The sequence below is a fragment of the Balaenoptera acutorostrata genome, chromosome 13 (genome assembly GCF_949987535.1).
Source record: "Balaenoptera acutorostrata chromosome 13, mBalAcu1.1, whole genome shotgun sequence".
Classification (NCBI taxonomy): Eukaryota; Metazoa; Chordata; class Mammalia; order Artiodactyla; family Balaenopteridae; genus Balaenoptera; species Balaenoptera acutorostrata.
In genome coordinates, this window is record NC_080076.1 from 78,332,189 (window position 1) to 78,359,259 (window position 27,071).

The 27,071-nt window shown below is 54.7% G+C and overlaps 2 protein-coding genes across 5 annotated transcripts in view; one reads left to right on the forward strand and one right to left on the reverse strand.

Annotated features, from left to right (window-relative positions):
- RASAL1 (RAS protein activator like 1) overlaps positions 1-16,605 on the forward strand; it is a 29,731-nt gene extending 13,126 nt beyond the window's left edge. For all 4 annotated transcript variants that reach the window (XM_007170873.2, XM_028163671.2, XM_028163672.2 and 1 more), the window contains 16 exons: positions 684-765; positions 909-1,040; positions 2,822-2,910; positions 3,170-3,287; positions 3,421-3,574; positions 3,953-4,017; positions 4,288-4,400; positions 6,477-6,669; positions 9,569-9,706; positions 10,267-10,411; positions 11,612-11,784; positions 12,931-13,068; positions 13,156-13,291; positions 14,024-14,144; positions 15,114-15,190; positions 15,447-16,605. In XM_007170873.2, the coding sequence (XP_007170935.2) occupies positions 684-765; positions 909-1,040; positions 2,822-2,910; positions 3,170-3,287; positions 3,421-3,574; positions 3,953-4,017; positions 4,288-4,400; positions 6,477-6,669; positions 9,569-9,706; positions 10,267-10,411; positions 11,612-11,784; positions 12,931-13,068; positions 13,156-13,291; positions 14,024-14,144; positions 15,114-15,190; positions 15,447-15,586 (2,014 nt within the window). In that variant the 3' untranslated portion in view covers positions 15,587-16,605. The remainder of the gene's footprint in view (positions 1-683; positions 766-908; positions 1,041-2,821; positions 2,911-3,169; positions 3,288-3,420; positions 3,575-3,952; positions 4,018-4,287; positions 4,401-6,476; positions 6,670-9,568; positions 9,707-10,266; positions 10,412-11,611; positions 11,785-12,930; positions 13,069-13,155; positions 13,292-14,023; positions 14,145-15,113; positions 15,191-15,446) is intronic.
- Positions 16,606-18,310: 1,705 nt separating this feature from the next.
- DTX1 (deltex E3 ubiquitin ligase 1) overlaps positions 18,311-27,071 on the reverse strand; it is a 36,998-nt gene continuing 28,237 nt past the window's right edge. The window contains exons 4-10 of the mRNA XM_028163758.2: positions 21,371-21,432; positions 20,836-20,997; positions 20,471-20,532; positions 19,678-19,836; positions 19,422-19,583; positions 19,242-19,331; positions 18,311-18,537 (exon numbers count right to left, since the gene is read on the reverse strand). Of these exons, the coding sequence (XP_028019559.2) occupies positions 18,313-18,537; positions 19,242-19,331; positions 19,422-19,583; positions 19,678-19,836; positions 20,471-20,532; positions 20,836-20,997; positions 21,371-21,432 (922 nt within the window). The 3' untranslated portion in view covers positions 18,311-18,312. The remainder of the gene's footprint in view (positions 18,538-19,241; positions 19,332-19,421; positions 19,584-19,677; positions 19,837-20,470; positions 20,533-20,835; positions 20,998-21,370; positions 21,433-27,071) is intronic.

The following is a 27,071-nucleotide window of genomic DNA, read 5'->3' on the forward strand; positions in this document are numbered from 1 at the left end:
GGCTGACTGGGGTGAACCTTTGGGTTGTCATGGCAACCAGAGGCAGGGGGTCCCTGCTTCACGCCTTTTCTTCGTCCTAGGCACGGTGTGGGCATGAGTGTTTGTTGAGTGAATGAGTGAGCTGAGCACTTACCACCTGCCGGCTGCTATGCTGAGCCCTTTACACATATTGTCACATTTAACCCTTGGCCCTGTGAGGTTGGTCTGTTATTACTCCGATTTTCCAGATGAAGAAACTGAGGCTCAGGGAGGTGAAGTGAATTTTCCCAGTGTCACCCAGCCAGTGAATGGGAGAGTCAGGCTTTGAACCCTGGCATCTGGCATCTGGTCTCCCATCCAGGGGCTCCAGGGAAACTGAGGCTCCCTTCCCCCTCCTCACTGCACCTTCACCTGCTGCTTTGTGATGTTCAACTTGACCTTTCTGTGCCTCAGTTTCCTTCCCTAGAAAATAGGGACATAGTAGTGTGTCCTCGTAGGGTAGCATTAGTCAATAGGAGGATACTGGGTTTGGATGGGCCTGGTGAGGGATGCTCCTCGCTGGATCCCTACAATGGGGTAGTTTGTTGCCTTGGAAACCAGCAGCATTTGAATGGTCTACCCTGAACCCGCTTTCCAAGGTCCAGCTTGGGTCTTGGTCCTCAAGGGTCCTGTGACCCCCCACCCCTTACTTCATCTGTCCCCAGGGACCTGGCCCCCCGAGACATCTCCGGCACATCTGACCCATTTGCACGTGTGTTTTGGGGCAGCCAGAGCTTGGAGACTTCGGTAAGTGGTGTAGAGGAGCCGGGAGAGTGGGGCATCAGGTGACCTTGGGAAAGCCACTTAACCTCTCTGAACCTCAGTTTTACCATCTGTAAAATGGGGACAGTGGTCCCATTAGCTCTCTCTCTCACTCCCTCCTCTCCCAGACCATCAAGAAGACTCGCTTCCCACACTGGGATGAGGTGCTGGAGCTGCGGGAGATGCCAGGTTCCCCATCCCCGCTGCGGGTGGAGCTCTGGGACTGGGACATGGTTGGCAAGAATGACTTCTTGGGCATGGTGAGCACCCCCCCCAACACACCCCTCCCCTGACACCCTCCATGGCTTCCCACTGCCTCCGAGGGGGAAGGGGGAGATGGGCTGGGCATCTTCGGGCTTGCTTGGAAGGGTAGATGTGAAGGCTGCCTCATCAGGTCCCCTGGCCAGGCCTGGGTGATGGAGTGCCATTTTCCACTGGTGCAGGAACCTGTCCAAGGTCACAGGGTGGGCCCAGATTCTTATTCTGGGATGAGAGTACCCAGGATGACTGTGTGCTAGCCCTGTGCTAAGTGCTTCTCCAGCATCGCCTCATTTATGTAACCCTGATGGCCACTGTTAAGAGGCTAGGACCATTGTCCCCATTTTACAGATGGGAAAACAAAGGTTCAGAGAGATTAAGTGGCTTTCCCAAGGTCATATGATTAAGAAATGGCAGAGTCAAGATTTGAGTTCAGGTCTCTCTGATTCCAGAATCTAAGTCTAACTCTTACTCCTGGAAGCACTGGGCTCAAGGTCTTTCTCTTGGAACCTCAGTCTCCCCATCTGTAAAATGCATGTGATTTTTTTCTTGCCTCTCAGTAGTAGTGGATGTATACTCAGGCCTGACAGTTTTTGGGTTTTTTTGGCTGCACTGCATCATCAGGGGTTGAACCTGGGCCGCGGCAGTGAAAACACTAAATCCTAACCACTAGGCCACCAGGGAACTCCAAAGGCTGACAGTTTTTAAAAGGAGGCAAGGTTAGAGCAAATAAGAGGAAGACTTGGTTATGCACTCTTGGTGGGACTGTAAAATGGTGCAGCAGCTTTGGAAAACGGTCTGGCAGTTCCTCAAATGATTAAAGATAGAGTTACCACATGACCCAGCAGTTCTACTCCTAGCTGTGTACCAAAGAGAAATGAAAACTTATAACCACACCGAAAAGGTTACATTAATGTTCATAGCAGCATTGTTCATAATAGCCAAAAGTAGAAACAGCCCAAATGTCTATCAACAGATGAACGAATAAACAAAATGTAGTATATCCACACAATGGAATATTATTCAGCCATGAAAAGGAACAAAGTACTGACACATGCTACAACGTGGATGAACTTTGAAAACACAATGCTAAGTGAAAGAAGTCAGCCCAAAACCTCCCACATCTTATATGATTTAATTTATATGAGATGTCTAATACGAGCAAATCTGTAAAGACGTAAAGTAGATTAATCATTGCCAGGGGCTGGGGGATGGGGAGTGATTGCTAATGGGTATAGGGTTTTTTTTGGTGGGGGAACTGATAGAAAATGGACTGAAATTAGTGGTGATGGTCACACAACCCTGTGAATATACTAAAAACCACTGAGTTACATGCTTTAAATCAGTGAATTGTATGGGATGTGAATTATATCTCTGTAAAGTTGTTATTTAAAAAGAGAGGGAGGTGGGGCTTGCGGGCCTTCTGGACTGTCTTTATTATTTATTTATTTACTTTTGGCCACGCCACTGGACTGCCAGGGAATTCCCTTTATGCCTTTTGATAGATGCAAGTTTCGTCCCTAAACAGAGCTGAAAATACACTCAGTCCGGACATGCTGTCTCTAGCAGCTGTGTGACCTTGGGCAAGTCACTCCACTTCTCTGAACCTCAGTTTCCTCAACTGTAAATTAAGTGTCCCCTGGAGGCCCTCAGGATACGGTATGGGAGGAGGAGGTAGCCCTTGGCGGGCTTTGCCGCCCCTCCTTGGGTGGGCAGCCCGACCTCTTCTTCCAAGGCTGGGTGGGGCAGAGCTCTGCTGAGGGTCTGTGTGTCCCCCCTACAGGTGGAGTTCCCCCCGCAGGTCCTACAGCAGAACCCGCCCAATGGCTGGTTCCACCTCCTGCCCTTTCCCAGAGCGGAGGAGGATTCTGGGTAAACGTGGGTGCAGAGGGAGGAGGCTGGGCTGGAACCATGTTGGGTACCACCTTCAGCTTGTATTATTACAGTATTTATACCGGTCGATATCTGTTCACACCTGTTTATACTGGCCACACCTGCCCACACCTGTCCACACCTGTCTTGTTTTACAAATATCTATGCTCTTTACCTGTACTCACACCTGCCTACCTTGGCTCACCGTGCTGGCCCATACATACTTACGTTCCTTCACCTGTGATCTGGCCCTGGCCAGGGGAAGCCTGGGTGCCCTGCGGCTGAAGGTACGCCTGACCGAGGACCGCATCCTGCCCTCCCAGTACTACCAGCCACTCAGGGAGTTGCTCATGGCGTCTGTGCTGGGGCCGGCAGAGGTGGGTGCATCACTGCGGGCGGGCAGGGATCTGGATCATGGCCTCCCCTTGCTTCAGGGATGTCTAGCTGGGCTTTTCTGCTTTGGGGTCCCAGGGCCCCAGGCCACCTCTCCCGCCTCCTGTCCTTGTGCAGGAAGATGCTGCCAGCCCCCTGGCTGTCCTGGAGGAGCTGACCTCGGGGGACTGCCGCCAGGAGCTTGCCACCAAGCTGGTGAAGCTCTTTCTTGGCCAGGGCCTGGCTGGGCCCTTTCTGGACTATCTCACCCGGCGTGAGGTGGCACGGACCAGTGAGTTGCCTGCACGACCCTCAGGCATCACTCCCCAAGGATGAGTCTGCAGCGCGTCTCTGGGAGAGAAATGGGGGGGCCTCAGGCAGAGGGCAGGGGCTGCTGTGTCTGTATGTGTCGGAGGTGGCACAGGCTGTGCACTCCCAGTCACCTGGGAGCATGGTCCTGGGTTCAGGCCCTGGTTTTGCGACTCATGAGCTGTGTGACCTTAGGCAGCTCACTTAACCACTCTGGGCCTTTGTACTGTGAACGGAGTTGACGTTGCAAATCTCCTCAATTCCTGAGGCTGGAAGAATCATGACCCCCCACCTTGGGTGGGTGGGGTGAGGTGGATTCAGCCCCCCAAATCCCAGCAAACATTTCCCTCTGTCCTCCCAGCTGACCCCAACACTCTCTTCCGTTCTAACTCCCTGGCATCCAAGTCAATGGAACAGTTTCTGAAGGTGAGTAGGTGAAGCTTCCTCAAGGGAACTCCCTTCCCAGTGCTACTCGGACCCCAGAGCGTGGCCAGCTTCAGGTGGCACTTGGTGGCTGAGCTGGGGTGCTGGTGGCTGGTGGCTGGCCTAGCCCTGAGTTGCACCCTGACCCCAGCCCTTGGGCAGGCCCCCGCCTCGCTCTGAACCTCTCCCTGCGTGGTCCCCCTGCCCCTCGCTCACGGGCACACCCTGGCCTCGCCCTCAGCCCCGCCCCGTGTGGTGCCCCCCTGCCCCCAGCTCGTGGGCATGCCCTACCTGCACGAGGTCCTGAGGCCAGTGATTAACCGCGTCTTCGAGGAGAGGAAGTACATGGAGCTGGACCCGTGCAAGATGGACCTGGGCCGCACCAGGTGAGCCGAGCCTGAGGGGTGAACCCTCCACGGCCCCCTTGTCTGCCTGCAGCCTTGTCAGGCCGGGTCTCTGCTGACTGCCCCCCACCCCACCCTCCAGCACGACTGCTCAGGAGCCCCACATTCTACCTCAAAGCCTCCCCTGCAAGCGCCCAGCCCCTTAGATGGTGCAGTGGTTATGGTCAGGACTCTGAGACATGAGCTCCCTGGGTCCAAATCCCAGCTCTGCCACACCTGCTGGGCAAGTTACTTAAACCCCCGTGAATATCTACCTGATGGATTGTCATGAGAATTAACTGAGTTATACGCACAAAGCCCAGCATTAACTAATACTCCATAAGTACTAGTTATTTCTGTGATCGTGGTGGTGGTGGCTGAGGCCCTTGGGGGAGGGCCCTGCGTGGGTCTGCGAGCAGAGGTGGCATCCTGCAGCGCTTGGTGACATGGGGTTAGGGAGCAGGGCAGTGACGGGGTCGGGGGAGTCAGTTCATGCCTCCCTGGGCTCCTCCTTTCTTTTTTTGTTTTGGCCGCGCCGTGCAGCATACGGGATCTTAGTTCCCTGACCAGAGATCGAACCCGCACCCCCTGCAGTGGAAGCGCAGAGTCTTAACCACTGGACCGCCAGGGAAGCCCATGGGCTCCTCCTTTCTTTCCAGGACTTTCCTCCTCCAGCCAGGGTGGGCGGGCTTGTTCCTGCCAAGCCATCCGAGCCGGTTGCTGGGCAGTCCATTGGGGACCATGGTGGAGGCAGGAGAGGGTCTTTCCTTCACTTTGGGCCTTGCCCAGCAAGTGCTGCCCACACCTTCCGACTACCCCGGAGGCAGGTATTAGGATCCCTTTTTACAGATGAGGAAACTGAGGCTCAGAGAGGGGAGGTCACCTGCCTAAGGTTGCACAGTTGGGAAGTTGCAAAGTGGGGATTTGAATCCAGGCCCTGAGCAGAAGGGCAGAGTCCATCTGTGAAACCCCTAGGCCAGGGCTTTTCCCAGCACACTTGGCAAGAATGGTGGGAGTCAGTGGGCGCCCACAGGGAGCAGGAGCATCCAGGAACCTGGGCAGGGAAGAGTTGCAGACAGACTCTGGAACTGGCTGTCTTGAGTTATAATCTCTGTTCTGCCACCGATTTGCAAGGGGAACTCTCTGAGCCTCAGTTTCCTCATCTGTTAAATGGGAACAATCAGCCTACTTAATCTAACATTGGGTTGCCACTAGGATTAAATGATTCAATGCCAGAGACAATTAGTTCAGGGCTTAGCTTGTTGTGTTCAGGGCACAGTGGGGCTGAGAACCCCCAGCCTGGCTTCCATGGAATTCACAATCTGAGGGTAGGCAAGACAGACCCTAAACCTGCATGGGGACAGGAAGGAAGGGAACAAGATCATTGCAGATAGAAAAGTGCTATTCCATCGTCCATTCAACGAAACAATTGTTAAGCACCTACTATGTGCCAGGCACTGGGCTGAATGCTGAGTTCGTAGCAGGGAGCAAATGGATACAAATCCCTCTTCTCGGGGGAGACAGATAATAAACTAAAGAAGAAGGTTATTGCAGGCGATCAGTGGAATGGAGGGAGATAAAGTGAGGGAGGGTCCTGGGAAGAGCCAGGAGCAGGGGAGGGGCTTGCGATATTCCGTAGGGTGGTCACAGGGACAGCCTCCCAGAGAAGGGGACATGGAATCAAAGACTTGGAGGAGTTGAGGGAGGGAGTCGTGCACAGATCTGCTGGAAGAGTGTTCCAGGCAAGGGGAACAGCAAGTGCAAAGGCCCTGGGGCAGGAGTGTGTGTCTGGCAGGTCCACACTGAAAATGCACTGAACCAGGGTCCATGACGATGAGCAGTGGGGGAGGGATGGCCTCTTTGAGGAGGTGATTCCCAGCAGGGGGATCAGCAGGTACAAAGGCTCCAAGACAGAAATAAGCTCCGTGTGTTTAAGCAGCTGCAGTGGAATGGTAGGAGGGGAGGTCGTGGAGATGGGATGGGAAGGTGGGTGCTCTCTGAGCTCAGTGGGGGCCCATGGAGGGTTCTAAGCAGGCAAATGCCAAGCTCTGAGGCGGAGCCCTCCACTTGCTCCCCCAGGAGAATCTCCTTCAAGGGTGCGCCGTCCGAGGAGCACGTGCGGGAGGTCAGCCTGGGGCTGCTGACGGGCTACCTGGGGCCCATCATGGATGCCATTGTGGGCTCCGTGGGGCGCTGCCCGCCCGCCATCTGCCTCGCCTTCAAGCAGCTACGCCATTGCGTGGAGGAGCGCTTTCCCCAGGCAGAGCACGAGGTGGGCCAGGCACTCCCATTGGGCAGATGGGGAGACTGAGGCTGGGGAGAGGCAGTAGCTTGTTCAGGGTCACAGGGAGAGGAAGGGCAGGGGCGGGACAAAACCTGGGCTGCCCACGCTGAAGTGCTGTGTGTCTTGGCAGAAGTGGGGACAGTGTTCTGATAGGATCTAGGACCCAGGGGTGATGATGATGATGATCGTGATGATGATAATAATAGCAGTTAACACTATATGTAGCCCTTTCTAGGAGTCAGACCTTGTTTTACATATTTATTACCTCGTCTAGTCTTCACTTCCACCCTATGAGCTGGGTGCCAGTGTTATTCCATTTTACAGAGGAAGAAACTGAGGCCCAGAGAGGTTAAGTTACACAGCTAGGAGGGGGTAGTGATGGGATAGACACCCACCCAGGCAGACTCCTGAATCTGTGCTCATAACCAACAAATAATACAGTCTGGCGCAAAGCAAGTGCTTCTTAAATTCCAGCTATTAGAGAGAGAGAGACAGACAGAGAGACAGAGAGACAGAGATGGCTGGCACAGAGTACTCAGTAGCAGACACCTAAAATAAAGTCTAAAAATAAATCCCTGCACATGCTAGTGCTTTTCTAATACTGATACAAAAGTTGAACTCCAGGTGCTGTAGGGTTCAGGCAGGTGAAGTAAATGAACAGAGCAGTCAAGGTGTCGAGCAGTAGGGAGTGGTAGGGACTGTGGCAAACTGGAGCTCCCACAGCTTGTCTTAAAGGGGCAGATCCAGACAATCAATTATTGCCATGTAGGAATGGGGACCCAATATTACCAGATCTTCAGAGTTTTTTTGTTTTTTTGTTTTTTAATCCAACAGTCTGGATTTTATGTGTGGAATCTTATTTTTTAAATGTTGGCACTAATTTACCTAACAACAATAACACAACAGTAATACTTTGAGCCAATCATTACATGTTTGCAGCTGGACTGGCCTGTGGGTTACCAGTTTGAGACCCCCAGGTTTAATGCTCAGCATGCCTTCCAAGGTGGTCGTCACAGTCCTTGCTTACAAATGACACCGAGTGAGGCTAGGTCTTACACAGCACTGACATAATAGAAATGCAGACTGGGGTTCACTTTGCAGAAAGCTCTAGGACCCGCTAAATGTTGGAGATGTAATGGCCCAACCCCTAGAGCCTGGGTTAAGAGGTCCTGATTTATGCCACACCTCTCCCCACTTACAGATGGGGAAACTGAGGCCCAGAGAGGTGAGGCACCTTGGCCAAGAGTCGTGGACTCAAAGCTAGGCCTCCAGACTCGCAGTGGGAATCTGTTCCTTCTTCCCTCATCCCCGCCTGAGGAGTGAGCTCTGGGCCTCCAAACTGGGACATGGGTGATTTACCCCCCAGCTGCAGGGCTCTTGCCTGGGTTGCCAGTGGAGGTGCTAAGTGGGACACAGCCAAGGCAGGAAGGAAGGGAGGGAAGCAGGAGGCCAGCGCCCCAGACAGCCTGGCCCTTGTGGGAGGAGCCAAGATCAATGACACCCAAGTGTCCCCCAGTTCTCAGCCTCCGCGGTAGGCAGAGGCCACGGGCAGGGAGCAGAGACTTCCTCAGGCCCACGAGGATGGATGGGGTCGCGGGAACCCAAGGGAGCCCCTTTCCTTGCCGCTCTGACACTTTCTCAAGAAAGGAGGAAGTTAATGAGCTGATGTCAAAGGCTAAAATTACCCTGGAACACGGCGGGCTGGGGGGGCAGCCTTGGGGGCGGTTCAGGGTTCCCGATGAGTGGGACCTCCACCCTCACCTCTGGGCAGCTCCAGGTGCCCAGCTCCCGGCAGGGCTCACTGTCAACGCAGAGGTGCCCCCGGGAAGTTGGCACACACCCAGAGAGGGTATTGTCTTATGTGTGAATACAGCCCCTAAATGAACACTGCAGCACATTCTCGGGCTAAGTATAGCTTGGTGAGTGTGAGGGGTCGGTGAGGAGCTACCTGGGGGGAGCCAGCACCCAGGATAGAGAGACGCCTTCTCCCCAGGTCCCCTCTGCTGGAGCTGGGGGAAGCAGCCCTGTGTGCATGCAGGTGGACCAGGCCTGGGTCTCACACAGAGGGGCGCCATACTTTACAGTTTGTAGGGGGCGGAGGCTGGGGCTGGGGGATGTGCAGGGAGCCAGCTGAACTGGGTTCACTACTGAGCCTCGGTTTCTTCATCTGGAAAACAGAGATAATAGTATCTACCCCCATGGGATTGCTTTAGGAGTAAATGTGACAGTTCAGGCTTAGTTTTTGACACTCAATAGCTAGTGTTGAATGCAGGAGAGTGTGGTGAAGAGCAGAGTTCAAATCCTGCCTGGGTTCAAATCCTGGCTCTGCCACTTATAGCTGTGTGGCCTTGGGCAAGTGACCTTCCCTCTCTGGGTCTCAGTTGCTTCCTCTCAAAAATGGAGATACAGCACCTCCTAGGGTGAATATTAAATAAGCAAATGTATGGAGAAGTATTTGGCCCGTTGCTATTCATTATCAGAAATTGTAGATCTGGGTTTGAATCCTGCCTCTTCTACTCAGCAGCTGTGTGACCTTGGGCAAGTCACTTGACATCTCTGAGCCTCTGGTTCCTCAGCTGTAAAATGGGAATAATGATGATGCCTCTTTCATAGGGCTGTGCCCTTAGCACAGTGCTTGGCACAAAGCAGACTCTGAGGATGTTTGGCTAAGTCTGATCGTGCAGGATTGGTATTATTACTCCATTTTCCGGGTGGGGAAACTGAGGCCCAGAGAGGCAAAGCCTCCTCGGCAGACCAGGATGGCCTCCTGACCTGTCTCCCATTCTACTTCCCCTTGTACCACCAATCTTTAGTCCTTGCTGCCTCAGTTTTCCCAGCTGGGAAGTGGATTTGAGGGACCCCTCTCACCTGCTGCTCCTCTCCGCAGGATGTGAAGAACCTGGCCATAAGTGGCTTTCTCTTCCTGCGATTCTTCGCTCCTGCCATCCTCACCCCGAAGCTGTTTGACCTCCGGGACCAGCACGCAGATCCCCAGACCAGCCGTTCACTGCTGCTGCTTGCCAAGGTGCCGGCAGTGGAGCCCCCCATCTTGGGTGCCCTTAGCCAGTGAGAAGCATGGGAGGAACAGAGCGGAGGCCAGACCCGTGGAAGACCCAAATGAGACCCAGAGAAACCTCAGTTTGAAACGGCACCATTAGCTTTCCATCCTGAATGTGAAAGCATTCATTTCTCTTTCTAATTCCCTCTTTGGAACAAAACCCCTACCCTTCCAGGGGGAAAGCGGGAAGCAGGCTAGCAGTCATTTATGCCTTAGTATGAATCAGACCATCCTTTGCAAAGGGGTCACATTCTGAGGTTCTGATGGGCTCGAGTATGCACGATGGGATCAAGCAGTCCTGAATGGGGTTATCTGGGTTCAGGAGGGGACAAAATAAAAGCACTGGGGGTACATATCTGTGCACAGAGAGGGACAGATATCGTATAAAGCAGGTGCTGCTGGGAGTTTTCTCCTTTTGTTGAGCGCTGATTTGGGAGCCAGGACTCTGGGGCTCTGTTCTGGGTCTACAGAGGGCCTTCCTCACTGCAGTGACCTTGGCCCTGGCATCCCCTGCTTCTTTGCTCCAGGCTGTGCAGAGCATTGGAAACCTGGGCCAGCAGCTGGGCCAGGGCAAGGAGCTGTGGATGTCGCCCCTACACCCCTTCCTGCTGCAGAGTATTTCGCGTGTGAGAGACTTCCTGGACCAGCTGGTGGATGTGGATGGGAAGGAGGGTGAGTTCCTGTGGCCCTGCCACAGCCAGCTTGTCATTCCACTGGACCCTCGGGACCTGCCCTTCTACCACTCCTCCCCCACCCCTAGCACTGAGACCGTGGACCTGTGGGTCAGCTAGTCAGTCAACTAACATTTCCTGGCACATACCGTGCTAGGTCCCACAGACGAACAGACTCAGGCCCTCCAGACCATTCCAGCCCGTGTGGAGATGTGAGCGGGAATCGTGGCATGGTACTCATGCAATTGACAAATATCTATTAAGTGCCTACTTTGTAATAGACACTGTTCCAGGTGCTGGGGAAACAGCAGTGGACGAGACAGAAGAAACTCCTGCTCTCGTGGAAGTTTTATTCTAGTGGAGACAACAAGCTGTAAACAAGATTAATTACCAAATCACATGTGTTAACGGAGTGATAAGTGCTTAGGAGAAAAAATAAAAGAGGGAAGGGAATATTGGGCTGGGGGTGGCAGGTCATTCTTGTAGAGAGGGTGGCCAGGAATGGCCTCACTAGGGTGATATTAGAATAAAGACCTGAAACAGGACAGAGAGCAAGCCATGAGGATCCTGGGGAAGTGTTCCAGGCTGGGCACAGCATGTGCAAAGGCCCTGAGGTGGGGACAGAGAGTGACAGTGAAGGGGCCAGTGAAGAAGAATGAATGAGAGGGAGTGAAAGAGAGGTGGGGAGGGGCAGATCATGTGGGGTCGCTGGAAGGATTTTGGCTTTCACCTGGAGTGAAATGGAACTACGGGATAGTTTTAAGCAGAGGAGTTGGGGGTGAGTCTATATCACAGTGTGGGGCCCGGGTCATGAGACAGTTGGGTCCAAGTCACATAGGAGCAACCTGTTGAAATGTGGAGGCCTGGTGGTGGCCTGGTGAGTCCCTGTGTGCTGGGGAGGGCCTGTGTCTGGACCCCCTAAGGGTGGCTAGATCCAGGGCACTCCCTGGACTGACTCCATAAGGCGTAGCTCCCCCTGCTGGCTGCCTGCTCAAGTTGGAAAGGGATCGCCAAGGCCAACTTTGGGCCCCCCACTCCCTGCCAGCCCACCCCCCCCTTCCCTATGGAGAAAGTGGAGTCCAAAGTCATCTTCTCCATCCTCCTGCCTCTAGGGGAGCCAAGAATCACGCTCCTCCATGAGGCCCTCGGCAGGTTGAGCCTGGGTGGGAAGGGTTCACAGTCCCCCCTCCCCATTTCCCAGAGCCTGGGGGCCCAGCCAGGGCCCTGGTCCCGCCCTCGGTGACCGTTCGAGAAGGCTACCTGCTCAAGCGCAAGGAAGAGCCCTCTGGCCTGGCCACACGCTTTGCGTTCAAGAAGCGCTACTTCCGGCTCAGCGGGGAGATGCTCTCCTACTCCAGGAATCCTGAGTGGCAGGTGGGGCTCCAGCCCACTGTGGAGGGTTTTCCAGGGGTGGCCTCCCTCATAGAGCTGCCTCTTTGTACCCAGGGAGATGCTGAGGTCCAGGAGGGGACAAGGACTGCCCAAGGCCCCATGGCAGCTTAGCAGCTTAGCAAGTCCAGCAAGTCTGAGGCCAGGCTCTGCTCCTATCTTTGGGTCAGTGTGGGCACAGGACACGGACAGGCAAACACCTACACATAGCATCAAACATTCTTCAGCACGTGCACCTATGGTGGCTGGGACGTATCCTCCCAGATGTGGACATGCACAGGGCATGGACACTGCTTAACCCCACTCAGATGTGCCCACCCAGGTCTCTGCCCACATACCATAGAGACTCACAGAAAATTGGATCTGTTCACCCAGAGGTACATGCCCGGCTGGACGGGCACTCACATCCAGGCATTTGTTCACTCATTCATTCATCCATCAAGCATTTATTCGAGCACCTACTATGTACCACGCAGTGTTCTAGTCACTGGAGATACCACAGTAAACAAGACATAAACTCCCTGCTCTCATGGGGCTGCCATTCAAGTCTAGCACAAACTGAGACACACACTGGATCTACCCATTTCTGTGTCTGCACATCTACAGATCATAATAGCTAACACTGGAGAGGGTGCCCACAACTTATTCTTTCTACTTTATCAGCAGAGTGTAGATTCTAGAGTTCAACTCCCTGGGTTCCAATTCTGGCTCCACCAGCTGAGTGACCTCAGGAGGGTCCTTTAATCCTCTTGTGCCTCAGTTTCCTCATCTATAAATTGGGAGGAATAATAGACCCAACCTCAGAAATTTGTTGTAATGATGAAATAAGTTGAGAAATGTATCGTGCTTAAACTACATCTCAAGTGCTGTGTCAGGGGTTGCGATGAGGAGGAGTAGGAGGATGAGGATGAAGATGGTGGAAGCTGATGTCCAGAGACGTTGTCACTTAGAGGGTGATGGGCCAGGACTGCAGGACTCATGGAACTGCCAAGTGGACACGCACATAGCACAGATGCACGGGGTGAATGTCCCCACGCCAGGGCACACACCCACAGGAAAGCTGTCCCTGGGCACAGCCACCCCAGCCCCAGCCCCCCCGGCCCGCCCGGCAGCGACAGTCCTCTCTCACAGACGCGCTCCTCCATCCCGGTGTCGCACATCCGCGCCGTGGAGCGCGTGGACGAGGGCGCCTTCCAGCTGCCGCACGTGATGCAGGTGGTGACGCAGGACGGCGCGGGAGCGCTGCACACCACCTACCTCCAGTGCAAGGTGAGGCGCCGCGAATATGAGGGAGGAGCGGAGGGAGCCCCTTGGGTCCCACCCCACCTCTGACCGCCCCCCACCAACTCCCTGAAGAACGTGAACGAGCTCAACCAGTGGCTATCGGCCCTGCGCAAGGCCAGCGCCCCCAATCCGGACAAGCTGGCCGCCTGCCACCCCGGTGCGTTCCGCAGCGCGCACTGGACCTGCTGCCTCCAGGCCGAGCGCTCAGGTGAGGGGGCGGGGCGGACTCAGGCCCCGCCCTCCACACCTGTCAATCAGAGAGTGTCCCACCTCTGGCTGGGTTGGCGCTGCAACCTTGGGCAAGTTCCTTAACCTCTCTCTTGCTTTAAGGTCTCCCAAAGTGTGAAATGGGGTTGATAATAGTGTCCACCTTGTAGGATTGCTGTGAGGAGTAAATAAGTTGACATATGCAAAGCGATTAGAACACTGCCTGGCACACAGATATCTTTTAAGCGCCCACTAAACGCCAGGCGTCTAGTGGTACACAGACATCAGGCTTGCTCTCAAGGAAAACAAGTGAATAACCAGACCACTGTAATACAGTGTTACAAGTGCCAAGGTGTGGCTTTTGAGACTCCAGAGAACGCCTCTGACCCAGCCCCAGGGTAGGACAGCAAGGAGGGCTTCCTGGAGTAGGTGCTGCTTAAATGTGACCTGAGAAGGATAAGAGTTAAGTAGTGAAGTTGGAGGAAGGAAGAGTGTTTCAGGCAGAGCAAACGTGGGCTGAAGGATTGAGAAAGGTCTGTGGCTGGAGCCTAGAATGTGGGAGGGGGTTGGAGAGAAGTGAGACTATGGCTCTTCTGGGCGAAGGTTGAGGCAGTGGGGCTTGAGGGAAGTAGTAGGTTTGAAGGGTGATTTTAGAGGCAGAAGGGGTAGGGCTTGGCCATGGGGCTTCTGAAAGGGGAATGGGAAGTTAATGATGATGCCGTGTCCCCCTCAGCTGCCGGTTGCAGCCGCACGCACTCAGCCGTCACCCTGGGCGACTGGAGTGACCCACTGGATCCCGATGCTGAGACCCAAATGGTGTATCGGCAGTTGCTTCTAGGGCGGGACCGGCTCAGGTGCGTCCTCCCCACCACCCAACCCACTTCACTATGACCAGCTGGGGCAGCTACCCACTGTGCCCTCCCCATGTCCACATGTTCTTTCTTTTCATGTGCATCTGATGAGCTTCCGGGGGCCCAGGTTCCAGGGAAGCATCCTCAGGTGGACCCTAATGTGGAACTGGATCTTGGGATCTTTTTTTTTTTTTTAATTTTTACTTTTTGGTCATGCTGCGCAGCATGTGGGGTCTTAGTTCCCCGACCAGGGATCGAACCCGCACCCACTGCATTGGAAGCACAGAATCTTAACCACTGGACCGCCAGGGAAGTCCCATGGATCTTGGGATCTTTTGATACCCAGGACTCCAGAGACACAGGGCACAGAGCTTGGATGTGTCCCTCCACCTTGCTGGCTGGCCTCAGGATCACTGTCATTCAGTGACGGAGATTTGTTCCAACTCATAGTGTGGGTTCTGAAGCTGGCTTGCCTGGGTTCAAATCCTGGACTGGCTACTCACTGGCTGTGTGATCTTGGGCGAGTTGCTTACCTTCTCTCCCTCAGTTTCCTCATCTGGAAAATAAGGGTACCAACTGTACATACCTCATGGGGTTGTCCTAAGGAACAAATGAGCTAATACAGGTAAAGCACTTTGTAGGTGCCTGGCCACATAATTAGCTTTCAATAAAGGGTAACAATTATTATTATGCTGTGTGACCTTAGGTAAGTTACATTACTTCTCTGTGTCTCAGTGATCATCTGTATAATGGAGCTAATAGTAAGTACCTACATGTGTTTTGTGCTAATTAAATGAGTTTATACATGTAAAGGGCTTAGAATAGGATCTGACATGCTATAAATGTTTGCTGTGATGATGATGATGGTTTAGTGGGAACCTGTAATGTCTCCTTCACCCAGCAGAATCTCTGGGTTCGAGAGCAGCATTGGGACTCAGGAACCAGCTTGGTTTTCTCCCTCTTAACTTTCAGGATGAAATTCCTGGAGGATTCCAACCTGGTTACGACTCCCGAGGCAGACACAGAGAAGGGCTCCAGTGCCACGGAAGGTAAGGGGATAAGGAGGTCCCTTTGCCCTCTCTGATACCTCCCACAACTTGCTAAGCACCCCGCCCTCTCCTCCCCTCCCACTCTCCTCTTTCCAGTCCACCAGCAGGCCAGAGGGCTGTGTGTATGCGGCTCTGGCACATTTTAGGATCTCAGGGCACCAGGCACATATGGAGCCCGAGGAAGCCACTGGATCTGAATTACAGCAGCCTGCCCTGGCCTCGCTGAGCCCCTGTGGCCTCCCTTTCTTTCTCCCAGGGGCCTGTCCTGATGCCCTGGCTCACCAGAGAGAGGCAGCTGCCCGTCTGCTGGAGGTGCTCGCAGACCTGGATCAAGCCCACGAGGAGTTCCAGCATCAGGAGCAGCGGAAGGTGGCCCCAGGCCCCCTGAGGCCCTGAGGACATGCCAGAGCCAGCCTGGAGGGAGGCGGAAAGAGCCGGTGGGCCCTTCTCAGCGTCCCCTGGCCCAGGAGTCTCCTCGTGGCTGTCTGGTACCTCGTTGATGCTGTGGCTTGCAGGCTCCTGGAGATATCCTAATCCCATGTGTCCTAAGCCCAGAACCCAGGCATGGAAACCCTTGGGCAGGGGACCAGCCTTGCACTGAATGAGTCTTACCCTCTGGGTTGAGGCACTCTGGAGTGGATGGAATAAGGAACCTGACCCACTTGTCTCAGCCTGAGGTTTCTGCTTCACAGGACTGGCCTCTAGCCACACTGACATGGCCAGCCCTGAGCTGCTGGCCCTGAGCTGCTGGATACAGCTGTACCTGAATCCCTGATGCCCATGTGGCCTTGTTGCCCCAGATAGGCACTAAACAGGCTCAGCCCTTCCTGTTTTCATGTCTGCCAATCCCTGTAGCCACGTTGATCCTCCTGAACCCTGTCCTTGGCCGAGAATCCTAACCACAAGCCTCCAGAATCAGGTGCCCTCAGGAATAACTGAGGCTGAGAGCCCAGCGTGCGTGACCCAGACCCTTGGGAGACTTTGGACCAGGCTCTTTCCCTCTCTTTGAGCCTCAGTTTACCCTGTATAAAATGAGGAGGGAGTGAGTCTAGATGTGTGGTTTTCAAAATGGGTTCCATGGGGGTAGCGTGGGAGCCAGGGAGGGATTTCTCAGACTGTGATTCAAAGCCCACCCTCAGGTTGTCTGCTAGAAATGCAGATTCCTGGGACCGCCCCCAGATCTGAATCAGAATCTGAGGGAGCGTGAGGGCAGGAATCAGGGTTTTAAACAAGTTCCACAGGTGGTGTGGATGCACATGAGATTTGAGGACCATGGGGCTGGGTGATTTTGTACATTGAGGTGAGATTTTGTTTGAGAATTAATCACAGAAGGTAAAATGTTTGGGAACACCAAACTGGCAGAATTGGGCCTCCAAAACCTCATTTCCAGTTTTGTGTGACTAGAGCGTAGGACAGAAACCTAAGCCCATCTGGCTGGGGGAGTGGGGTGGGGTGGTGGTGACATGGACCACTGCAGGAAAGATGCAGTGCTATCCTGAGGGTGGCCGGAAGGGGTCGCCTGGAGCCGCGGCATCCACCACAGCCTCCTAGCATCCTGGGATGTTGCAGAGACTGACAGGAGACTTGCTGCAGATCCAGGGATACGTCCCCGTCTCTCCCGACAGAACCTGGTCCTCCTCCCTTAGGGCAGAGGCTGGGGCTCTGAGGTTCCAACGAGCCGATCACGGCGTCTCCAAGCTCCTCCATATTTTCCAGGAGGCTCGCAGCTCCCAGCCCAAGTTCCTCATTCCTAATAATTGTACCGGGGAGCAGCTGTATGCATTGCCGTGCCCGTGCTTGAGAACAGAGCTTTCACCTGTGCCCTCTTGGGGAGTAGGATTGGGAGGGTCTGCCTCTGCCACCATCACACCCCCTGCCTGCCCCAGGACAAGAGAAGTATGGGGACCCTCCATCTCCAGCTGCCCAAGGCTGACGGGGCAATGGTCCTGGTTCATCATTTTGTTGCAAGCTCCCCCATGGGATGGACCGAAAGCCCCCAGAAACAGAGCCACGCACACCCCTTCTTGACAGGAAAAGACCCAGCTGAGGAGGAGAAAGACCATTTATTTCTCCACCCACAGTGGGACTGGTAGATTTTCAAAAGAGCAATCACTGGCGTCCCTTTAAATCTTGGCTGACTTCCGCCGTGGCAGCCAATCAACAGAGGCAGAGCTGGTGAGTTGCCTGGGCAACAGGCCCCTGGTTGGCCGAGACCATCAGCCACCCCACTGCCCACTCCCAAGGAAAGGGAAATGGACTCTTTGCTGTCCGGTCTGCTTTTTAAACCTGCTGGCCTAAGCCAGGCCTCCTTGTCTCACTCCTGAAGCCAGAAGCTCCAGCCTTTGGATCTTGACATCGGGAGCGATTTGGTGGAGAGAATGGGGTGGGGAGGAAAGGAAAACAGTGCCTTTATCAGGGACAGACATAAGGCCTGGGGATGGCAGGGGAGAAGAAGGAGGTCAGGGTCCCAGAAGGATGAAGAGACACAAGCACAAAATAAGATTCTCCTTGTCTGTCTCCCTGGCCCACCCCTTTGCAAAACTGCTGAATATTCTGGGAGCTTCCACCCTGTGGGCCCACAACTGCCCATCAGTGGGTGGCAGAGATGGGGGGAGGCTGAGGCTCCCAAGCGCCCCCTTTTCTCCCGGAGCCTCGCCAGGTCCCCACGTGCTTGACCCGAGTCCTTCTGTTTGCAGACAAGCCTGTACAGATGCGATAGAGACACCGATGGGAATCCACATGGAGTATCACAGGGGTCTTTCTGTCTCTTCCCCCCCAGTCTGGGGGTAAGTAGAGGCACGTGGGTGTGCGTGCATGTGTTCAACAGGACACGTGTGTTTGTGTGAGGGGGTGGGGCTCTGTCTTTTTGGTAGGGAGGTTGCTGTGGTTTCCGGTACACCCTTGCGACCCTCTCAGGTAGCTAGGGTCGAAGCCGGCTGGCCTGCCATCCTCCCATCATGCCAACTGCTACCAGCCAAATCCCGGGAACGCTTCTGGCTCCTCCTGCAGGCTCCTCCCCAGCCCTGAACCTGGGCCGCCAGGACACACCTGGCAGAGGGAGGCATGTGCTGCATGTGCTGGACCAGGGGCAAAGCAGGAGGGAAGGTGGGCAGCCTTGGGCCTCAGGCCTTGGCCACAGCCTCGGACACACCCTGGGCTGTGAGCTCTGCCAGCACGTTGTCTAGGTAGCTAGCGTCCGGGTAGCCGTGGCCCGTGAGGTTGGATCCAAACTCGGTCTTGTGGTGGATCTCGTTCCACACCACGGTGTCCGACTCGCCCGTGGTGTTGGATGTGCCGATGGTGAAGATAAGTCTCCGCTCCCAGGCGGTGATAAGCAGCCTCAGCACCTGGAGGGCGGGGCAGGCAAGGGTCACAGCCAGCCCCACCCACAGCTTGAGTCCCTCCCTGACCACACTGTGGTTCCGCTGCAGGATTCCCTGTGGCTGCCCAGCGTGGCCACTTCCTTCCCTAGACTGACTCCCCCTCTGAGCTCCCCCAGTAAAAGCACTTTCCATGTTATCAGCCTGTTTCTTTGGGGTGAAGGGTCTCAAACTGATGGCCCTCAGCTGTGTTTGGTTTGGACCTCATGCTGTATCAAACAGCCACTTTGTGACTTCGCTGGCAATATTCAAAAACCTGGGGTTTTCACGTGAAAATCAGAATTTCTGGCTTCTCTTGAAAGACAAAAAGTAAAAGCAGACAGTCTCCAGCGTGGCAGTGAAGAACCTAGACTGCTTGGGTTCAAATCCAGGCTCCACCGTTTACTAGCTGTGTGACCTTGGGCAAGTTACTTGCTCTCTCTGAGGCTTCGTTTCTTTATCTCTAAAATGAGGTCAAGACCTTGACTTCAGCGGGCTGGTGAATGAGATGAGGTGTGTGAGGCGACTGGCAGGGCTAGACACACACACACACACACACACACACACACACACACTGGGTGGTTATGGTCAGTGCTGGTGCAGGGACTGGGGAGAACGGGGACCACAGGTCTGGCTGATGGTGGCTGGGGGCCCAGCCTGCTCCCACAGCCCCGCGCCCTCACGGCACCCACCTTCCGGCCCTTCTCGTTGTTGGGCAGATAGCAGTGGCGCGGGAAGCCTCTTGCAGTGAACTTCTTGCCTGGGTTGGGGTGCTCGGGGCCCTGTGGGAGAGGCAGCAGGGGCTTGAACCACAGACAGCGGCGGTGGCGGTGGCCTCGGGAGGGCTCAAAGCCAGGGGCCTGGGGGCTCACCTGGATGCCTGTGGGGATGTCGTAGACGATGCGGATGGTCTGGGTGTCAGCGAAGCCGGGCAGCGAGTGGGGGATGAGGTGAAACTCCATCTTCCCGGGTGGCTGAGTGCCCGTCTTCTCCCCGTAGATGGCCTTGCAGGTGGGGCACTGCAGGCTGCCATCCTGGGGTGGGGGAGAGTGGCCGTGAGGTCCCCAGGTGTCCTGGCCCCGCCCGGCCCCCCTGCCTACTCCCCACCCACTGCCCCACCCAGCCCACCTTGTTGCCATTGGAGTACATGGCCACGAGGCACAGCAGGTGGTACATGTGGCCACAGCGGCCCAGGCGGCCCACGAGCTCAGGGCGCACGCCCTTGTGCCGAAGCACGCCCTCGTAGCCGGAGGCCGTGGCCAGCCGCTCCATGCAGATGGTACAGTCCTGGGGGAGGGGGCACAGACGGGAGACTGAGGACTGGGGAGGGCGGGACACCCCTCCCCAGTCAGCACTGCTCCTGGGCGGGGGCCAGACCCCCTATCCCCCAAGGGCAAGAGACCGCCCCCTCTCTGGTCCCCATCTATCAAAGGGAGAGGACACCCCCAGGTACTGAATTCAGATACACGCAGAGGAAGAGATGGCTTGCTCACACCCCCCTCCAGACGGATTAAAGGCTTAACTATCAAAAGCAAAACTTAAACACATTTGGTGGAAAATATGGGTAAAAATAAGCTGCAAACGGGAGGGGCTGCTGCGGTGAGAGGCCCGCGCACAGAGGCGAGGAGTGGCCCCCGCTCGCTGCGGCTGGAGAGGACCCACGCATAGCAACGAAGACCCAACGCAGCCAAAAAAAAAAAAAAAAAAAAGCTGCAAAAACTAAGATTGATCAATGTGATTCTGTTAAACGTAGCATTTCTGTTCATCAAAAGACGCTGTAAAGAAAGTGAGAAGGCAAACCCACAAACCGGGAGAAGAGACTGTAACACTAGAACCAGGTGAGGAGGTGAGGGCTGGGCTCTCCATCTCTGGAGGTGAGGCTGCCTGTCCTCCGCACAGGTACCCTCCCCTAGGGGCTCACCTCATCAGGTGGGTTCTTCACCTTCTGCATGTACCTTCGAACCACATCCTCAGGGTTCTTACCTGCAAGGACAGAGTGGGGGTGGGCTTGAGGGTACCCAGAGTCTCGTCCTGAGGGCTTGGCTGAGGACAGGGTCAGGGGTCAGAGGGGTGGGGTCAGAAGCTGTACGGGCTGGCAGGAGTCACATGTCAAGGGTTGCTTGAGGTTTGATGTAATCGGAGTTGATGGCGAATAGGGTCAGGGAACCAGAACTGAGATGGGGTCACAAGTCTTTAGACCAAATTGGAGTTGAAGGGCCAGAGGGGTTGCGGTCAAGGGTTAGTGGGGTCAAGTTCAGGGGTCAGGATCGGGCGCGGGAGGCATACTCTTCTTGAGGTGCTTCTTCTTGGTCTTGCGGCACACCCCGGGCACGCCTGGCACGGGCTTGACGTCGCTCTTGCTCACGGGCGGTGGGTGCAGGATGGGCTTGGGGGCCCGCGTCAGGCACACGGGCAGCCCCGCAGCGCAGAGCAGGATCCCGGTCATCCCTGGGCGGCGGCGGCGACAGTCAGGGGGCGGGATGCTCATCAAGGCCCCACCCGCCCTGCTCTCCCAACATCGCGTGGACCCATGGGGTCTCTCCCCAGACTCCGCCCACCTGGTAAGCCCAGGAATCCTCAGATGGGTGGGTGGGGTGCCCGATGGGCCCCGCCCACTTAGCCCCCACCCAAGGTTGAAGCCAAGTGGAGTCCCTTCTGCGGGCCCCATGGACCCCAGTGTTATGGCCCAAAGGCAGGGGGTGTGTCCTCTTGGCCACGCCCTCCAAGGGGACGAAGCCAAGGGGCCGAAGCCAAGGGGCCGAGAGGTGGGGCTGCCACCTTGTGGGCCCCGCCCTTCTTTCCCGTCCTGGACTGGACTCACCTGCCAGGGCCGGGTGGACTGGCCCCGTGCCATTCAAGTTCTTCACCGGGAGCGCAGGGACCCTGAAGGGAGAAGAGAAGAGGCTGCAGCACCCCCGCACCAGAAGATCAGGGGACTCTGCTTTGCCTTCTGGCTCTGGCTCGTGGCCGTACTCTGACCCGTTTGTGCCTGTCCCAGTTATCTAGAACCACCACCAGGGAACTCCATTCCTACTCTGACATCCTTCTATTATGGGATGCGGTGTGACCAGGACCTCCGCCCCTGTGATGATGGAATGAACCCCTAGACTTAGTACTGACCCTCCCCTGCTCCACAGCTGGCCTCCTCCCTGGTGAGAGCACTTGGCTCCCAACTGCCCCCTTTCATTGGCCACTGTGCCTGAAACCCAACTATTTGTGATTGAGCCATTCTAGCTGCTCTCAAACTTTGCTATATGGAGCACTGATAAAAGGTTCTGGGAAAGAAGGATTTAGGGATCAGTTAGGAAACACTTTGCTGTCTCCCACTTGGAAATTCACAACACATATGGGCATATTAAAGGCTCTGATAAGTCCTGCATAAGGAAATATAGTTACCAATGGTAAATCCAGGTTTCCCAAAGACATTTGATGGTGAACATTTCCCCCCTCTGGAATATTTACTGATGTCAGTTCCTGTGACTAAGGCGCTGTCACCTCTTCAGATGAAGAGGCCCTAGGAAAATGTAGCCTGCTTCCCCTCTTTGCCCTTCCCTCCAAAGAGGTCTGGCTTTTGGAATCATCCGGAGCTACTTTCATATTTCAGCTCCACCGTTAAGCAGCTGGATGACGCGTGACGCGTCATCACACCTCTCATAAACCTGTTTCCCCATCGGTAAAATGGGGATAATATGGCACCTTCCTTACGTTTGCTGTGAAGAGTCAATGAAATTCTACATGTCAAGGGCTGAGCACAATTCCTGGTACCTAATAAAGACTCTAATAGCTTTAACCGTCATCACCACCATCATCACCATCGCTGTGTAATCCTGGCTAATTTCACCTCTCTTGCACCTGAACCCACTAAGTTACGGTGTAACTTCTCTCTCCATCTTGGATAGGAAACCATGAAAGCATTGCAGTGATAAGCTTGGGAGAGTCACTTAACCTCTGTGATCCTCGGTTTTCTTATCTGTAAAATGGGGATGACAATAATACCTCACCTATAAAATTGTCGGGAGGGCTGAAGGAGAAATCTTGTTGTGATCTGTACAGTGTGCCCGCCTGAGTCTAGACTTCAGGGCTTAGTTTTGTGGATGAACTGGTATCTTCCTGTTGATGGGCATGGAACCCCGGATGGGTAAGTTTTGATGAAGAGAAGGAGTGTAATAAAGGCCACAGGGCAGCCTGAGGGGCTTGCGGATGTGCCAGGAGCAAGTGCAGGAAGGGATGCGGGCAGTGACAGCTGGGGAAGGAGCTGCTGCAGCCCCCTTTGCCTGCCTGCTCAGGTCTGAGCCTGGCCAGCGCTGCCTGGACACCTGCCCCAGCAGGTACAGTCGGCACCAGGAAGCTGGCTGGAAAGTGTCTTTAAGCAAATGGTACGTTTGGCAGGTTTTCATGCTGCTGCAGTGGGTCCAGAAACACACACACACATACCCCTGGGGAATATGGGCTATATATACATGCACACGTGTACTTGGGGAACATGCCAAATGCACAAGGACACACACACACACACACACACACACACAGACGGAGAACACTGCTCAAACAGGCACACACTCCTGAAAACATGCCCCCCACGCATGTACACACATGCTCCAGGGAACACACGACAGATACACACACACACAGTCATGCACACACAATCCAGGAAGCCCCCTCCCTGTACGTAGATACAGACACAGGCACACATATACTTCGGGAGCGTGCCACACACGCTTGCATGCAAACACACACACACCAGGCAATACACAACATGCACGCATACATACAAAGGTACACAGAGACACACCTCAGGGAACACACCCCATGAACACACACAGGTTCAGACAGATACACACACCTCTGCATGGAGAACACCATACAAACATGTAGACACACACTCCAGGGAACACAGCACACACAGAGATACCCACGTGCGCACACCATGAAGACACTGAATTGGACAGGAGAAGCCAGCTCGTGCACACTTGTCCAGCCCGGCCACAGCCGCCCCTCCCCCAAATTCGGGGTAAAGGCACCTTGGTCCTCACAAGCACCCAACAGTCTGCAACCTGCAAAGGGACCCTGCCACCTGCACGTGGGGACACACAGACACCATGACCCATGTTCCCCAACACTGACAGGTAGACACTCGGCTGGGGGACTTACACTTTACACACACAGTAACACACACACACACGCACTGCACACAGCCGTCCACTCTGTGGCTGCCAGCAGCACGGGCTTACACCTGGTCGGCCGGGGCACTCCTCCCAGACCCCTCTGACTGGGGGTGGCAGCATCTGGAGCAGACATCGGGGTCACCAAACACTCTGGTGACCCAGAGTTGCTGAACACAGCTCCTGAGGGAGGTGCAGCGGAGGGCAGGTACCCCTGGGGGCCCCCAGGGGCTGGACAGCTGAGGTGTGGGAGGCGGGAAAGATGCTGTGCCTCGGTTTCCCCATCTGTAATGGGGCTAGAGTCTTGTGAAGGTTCAATGAGTTAAAACACATAAAGTTTATAGTTTGGTGCAGGGGTGAGAGTGGAGGTGTCCTAATTTTCTCCTTCCAGCAGCCTGCTGGGACCCAAGGGATGGGGGCTGAGTACCCATCTGCCCCTTCCCAGGGTTTGTCATAATCCTCCAGGACCTTCCTTGCAGGGGTATTACCACCCTAATCTCATCCCTCCCCATCCTCTTACAGGAAAGCACGGAGGCACCTCCAGCTTCTCCTCTTCCCGAACTGTCCTTCAAAACACTTCTAGTGTATTATTATTATTATTGGGCATGCAGGATCTTAGTTCCCCGACCAGGGTTTGAACCCATGCTCCCTGCGGTGGAAATGCAGAGTCCTAACCACTGGACCACCAGGGAAGTCCCTAAAACACTTCTAGTGTAGACACACTGTTAAGGTCCTCTACATATCCAGGTCTTCCCATCCCCTTCCTTCCTTCCCATCTACCTCATGAGAAACCATCCTTCCTTCTCTCCAGGGCTATCTGTAAAATGGTGGAAATACAAGTATTTGGCACGAGTACCACCGCTTCGTGTCTCCTACCTGTGGCAGACATCACTAATCCATCACAGCACTTTCTCAAGCCAAGCAGAATCATCAGCACAGCTCTCTAGGCAGCCTCTACCAATCAGCAAGGACAGTTGGCTACCCCAGGTCTATATAATGCCCAAAGTCTGGTCCAGCTCATGACACTGGTCTTGCTGAGCCTTTGGCCAGGGAGTTAGGCAGGAGGGACCTCAGAAAGGGAATATTTTAGATCTTAGCAGCCCTTCAATCTCTGGCACGCTTTAAAAACCACGGAGCCCTGGGTTACAAAAGACAGTCTTGCTCCTGGGAGGAGGGTTGTGAGTGGGGCGTGATGGTGGGGCTGTTTTTTATTTACCCATCGGCAAGCTGGGGGACAGTCCCCAGGTGGCCCCCAGCCTCTCTCAATCTGCGGGCCCCCTGCGAGAACCCAGGGTAGCTGGGTTCCCACGACGCCAGAGCGTGGGAGCCACCCAGGCCTCTTTTTGATGTGGGATGCGCTGTTTCCTCCGAGTCAGTGAGAACATCTTCCTACCCTGGACAGGAGACTGCTGCCCACAGGCCTGCCGGAAGTGGGGCCGGCCTTCACTCCCTGCTCCGCCCTCTTGGGGCCCTGCCTGGCAAAGGGTCAGAGGAATCCTTCAGGTCTTGAAATCTGCTCTGACCAGAAGCGAGCCCTGGCTGCCCCAGGGCAGGGATGGGTCCCGCTGCCTTGCCCACCCCTGCATCAGATCCTGTTCCTCTGCTGCCCTCAATCCCCTGTGGCCCTTACCTTGCTTAGAGTAAAATCCAACCTCTTTACCATATGCAGTATAGCCAGTACCTACCCCTTGAACTCTGTTTCTCCTGTGCTCACCCCTCACCCACTCCGTCCCAGCCTCCCTGGTCTCCCTGCCATTCTGCAAACAAACCAGGCACATCCTCACCCCAGGGCCTTTGCACTTGCTGATTCCTCTCCCAGAATGCTCTTCCCCAGATTATCCTCACGCTCTGCTCCCTCACTTAACACAGGTTTCTGCTCAAATGTCACCCTATCAGAGATCTTCCCTTCCACTTTATTCTAGAGAAGCCCTCTGCCTTTGCCCTTACCTTACTTAATGTTTTTTGTCATTGCATTAATCACAGCCTGATATTATAAAGTCTTCAGCATGACCAGGCCCTCCCTGCTTTTGTGACCTCATCTCCTACCCCCTCCATCTCTCTACTCCACACACCTCTGCTCTAAAATGCTGAGCCCTTTCAAGGCCTTTGCACTTGCTGTGCCCTCCGCCTGAAGGCTTTTCCCGCAGATGCTGAGTGGCTCCCTTAGGTCTGCTTCAGCGCTGCCTCGGTAGAGAGACCTTCCTCACCACCCGCCATCACCGCGAGTACGTGGCACATAGTAGGTTGTCAAGAGACACTTGTTGCATGAAGGAAGGAAGGAAGACTGGATTTTGCGGGGATGTTCCAAGCCGATGACTCACGCTCACGTGCTCGGGCGCAGTCTCCCCGTGCATTTTTTGCACACATTGGAAGTGAGCCTTGAAGCAGCTGCCCCAGAGAAGCCCCGCTGTAGCCTTTAGGCCCTCGGAAACTCTGTGCCAACTTTCATTCTAAAGTGAGCACACTAAGTGGGCATGCGTGGGAACAGCACGAGCAAAGCTTCTCTAAGAAGTTCCCAGAAATGCTCCCCATCCAACTCAAGGCAGAGATTCCATGGCAAGGTTTGGGGGAACCCAGACATTTCCTGGAAACTGTCTCAGTGAACGTGCCACACAGAGATGGGCCAGGGGTCAATAATTCCAAGAGCTCGCTATGTCTCAGACTCTGTTGTAGACCTTCCCTCCCTCATCTAATCGTCCCAACAAGTCTGTGATATCCCATTCTACAGAGGGGGAAACTGAGGCCCAGAGAGATGAAGTAACTTGCCAGTAAGTGGTAGAGCCCAAATGTGAGCCCAGGATGTCAGACTCCAGAGTCTGTTTTCTCAGCCACGTGACACGAAACCAAGTTCTCTCACCCTGGCTCAGAGACTGAGGCAGGAGGCTGTTACCTGAGGAAAAAAAATCTCCCCAGGACAAGTCTGGGAAAGAGGGTTAGGGTGTTTGGCTCCCCTCTCTTTCCTTTGCCACAGAAGAGCAAAGAGAGATGCCTTGTACCTGCCCTGGCTGGGAGGCAATGTTCAAAGGCAGGATGAGATAACTTGGGGAGATTTTCCTAGTTGCTGTTCCTCACACTGTTCCCTGCCCTTTCCTGTCTGCATACCTTTGTCACACTGTTTCCCCTGCCTGTCCATACTGTCTATTCCCAATTCACATCTTCCCTTTGAAGACAGGTTCAAAGGTCACTGTCTTCATGAGGCTTTTTCTGATCAACCTTAGGCAAATACATAACCACACCTTCTTTGAATTCCCAGGGGACTGTGTTTATCTTTTTTTTTTTTTTTTGAGGACACATTTCCTGTCTTGCTTCCTAGTTGTGGGGTTCCACTCTTATCTCTTCCACCAGACTGTGAGCTTCTGA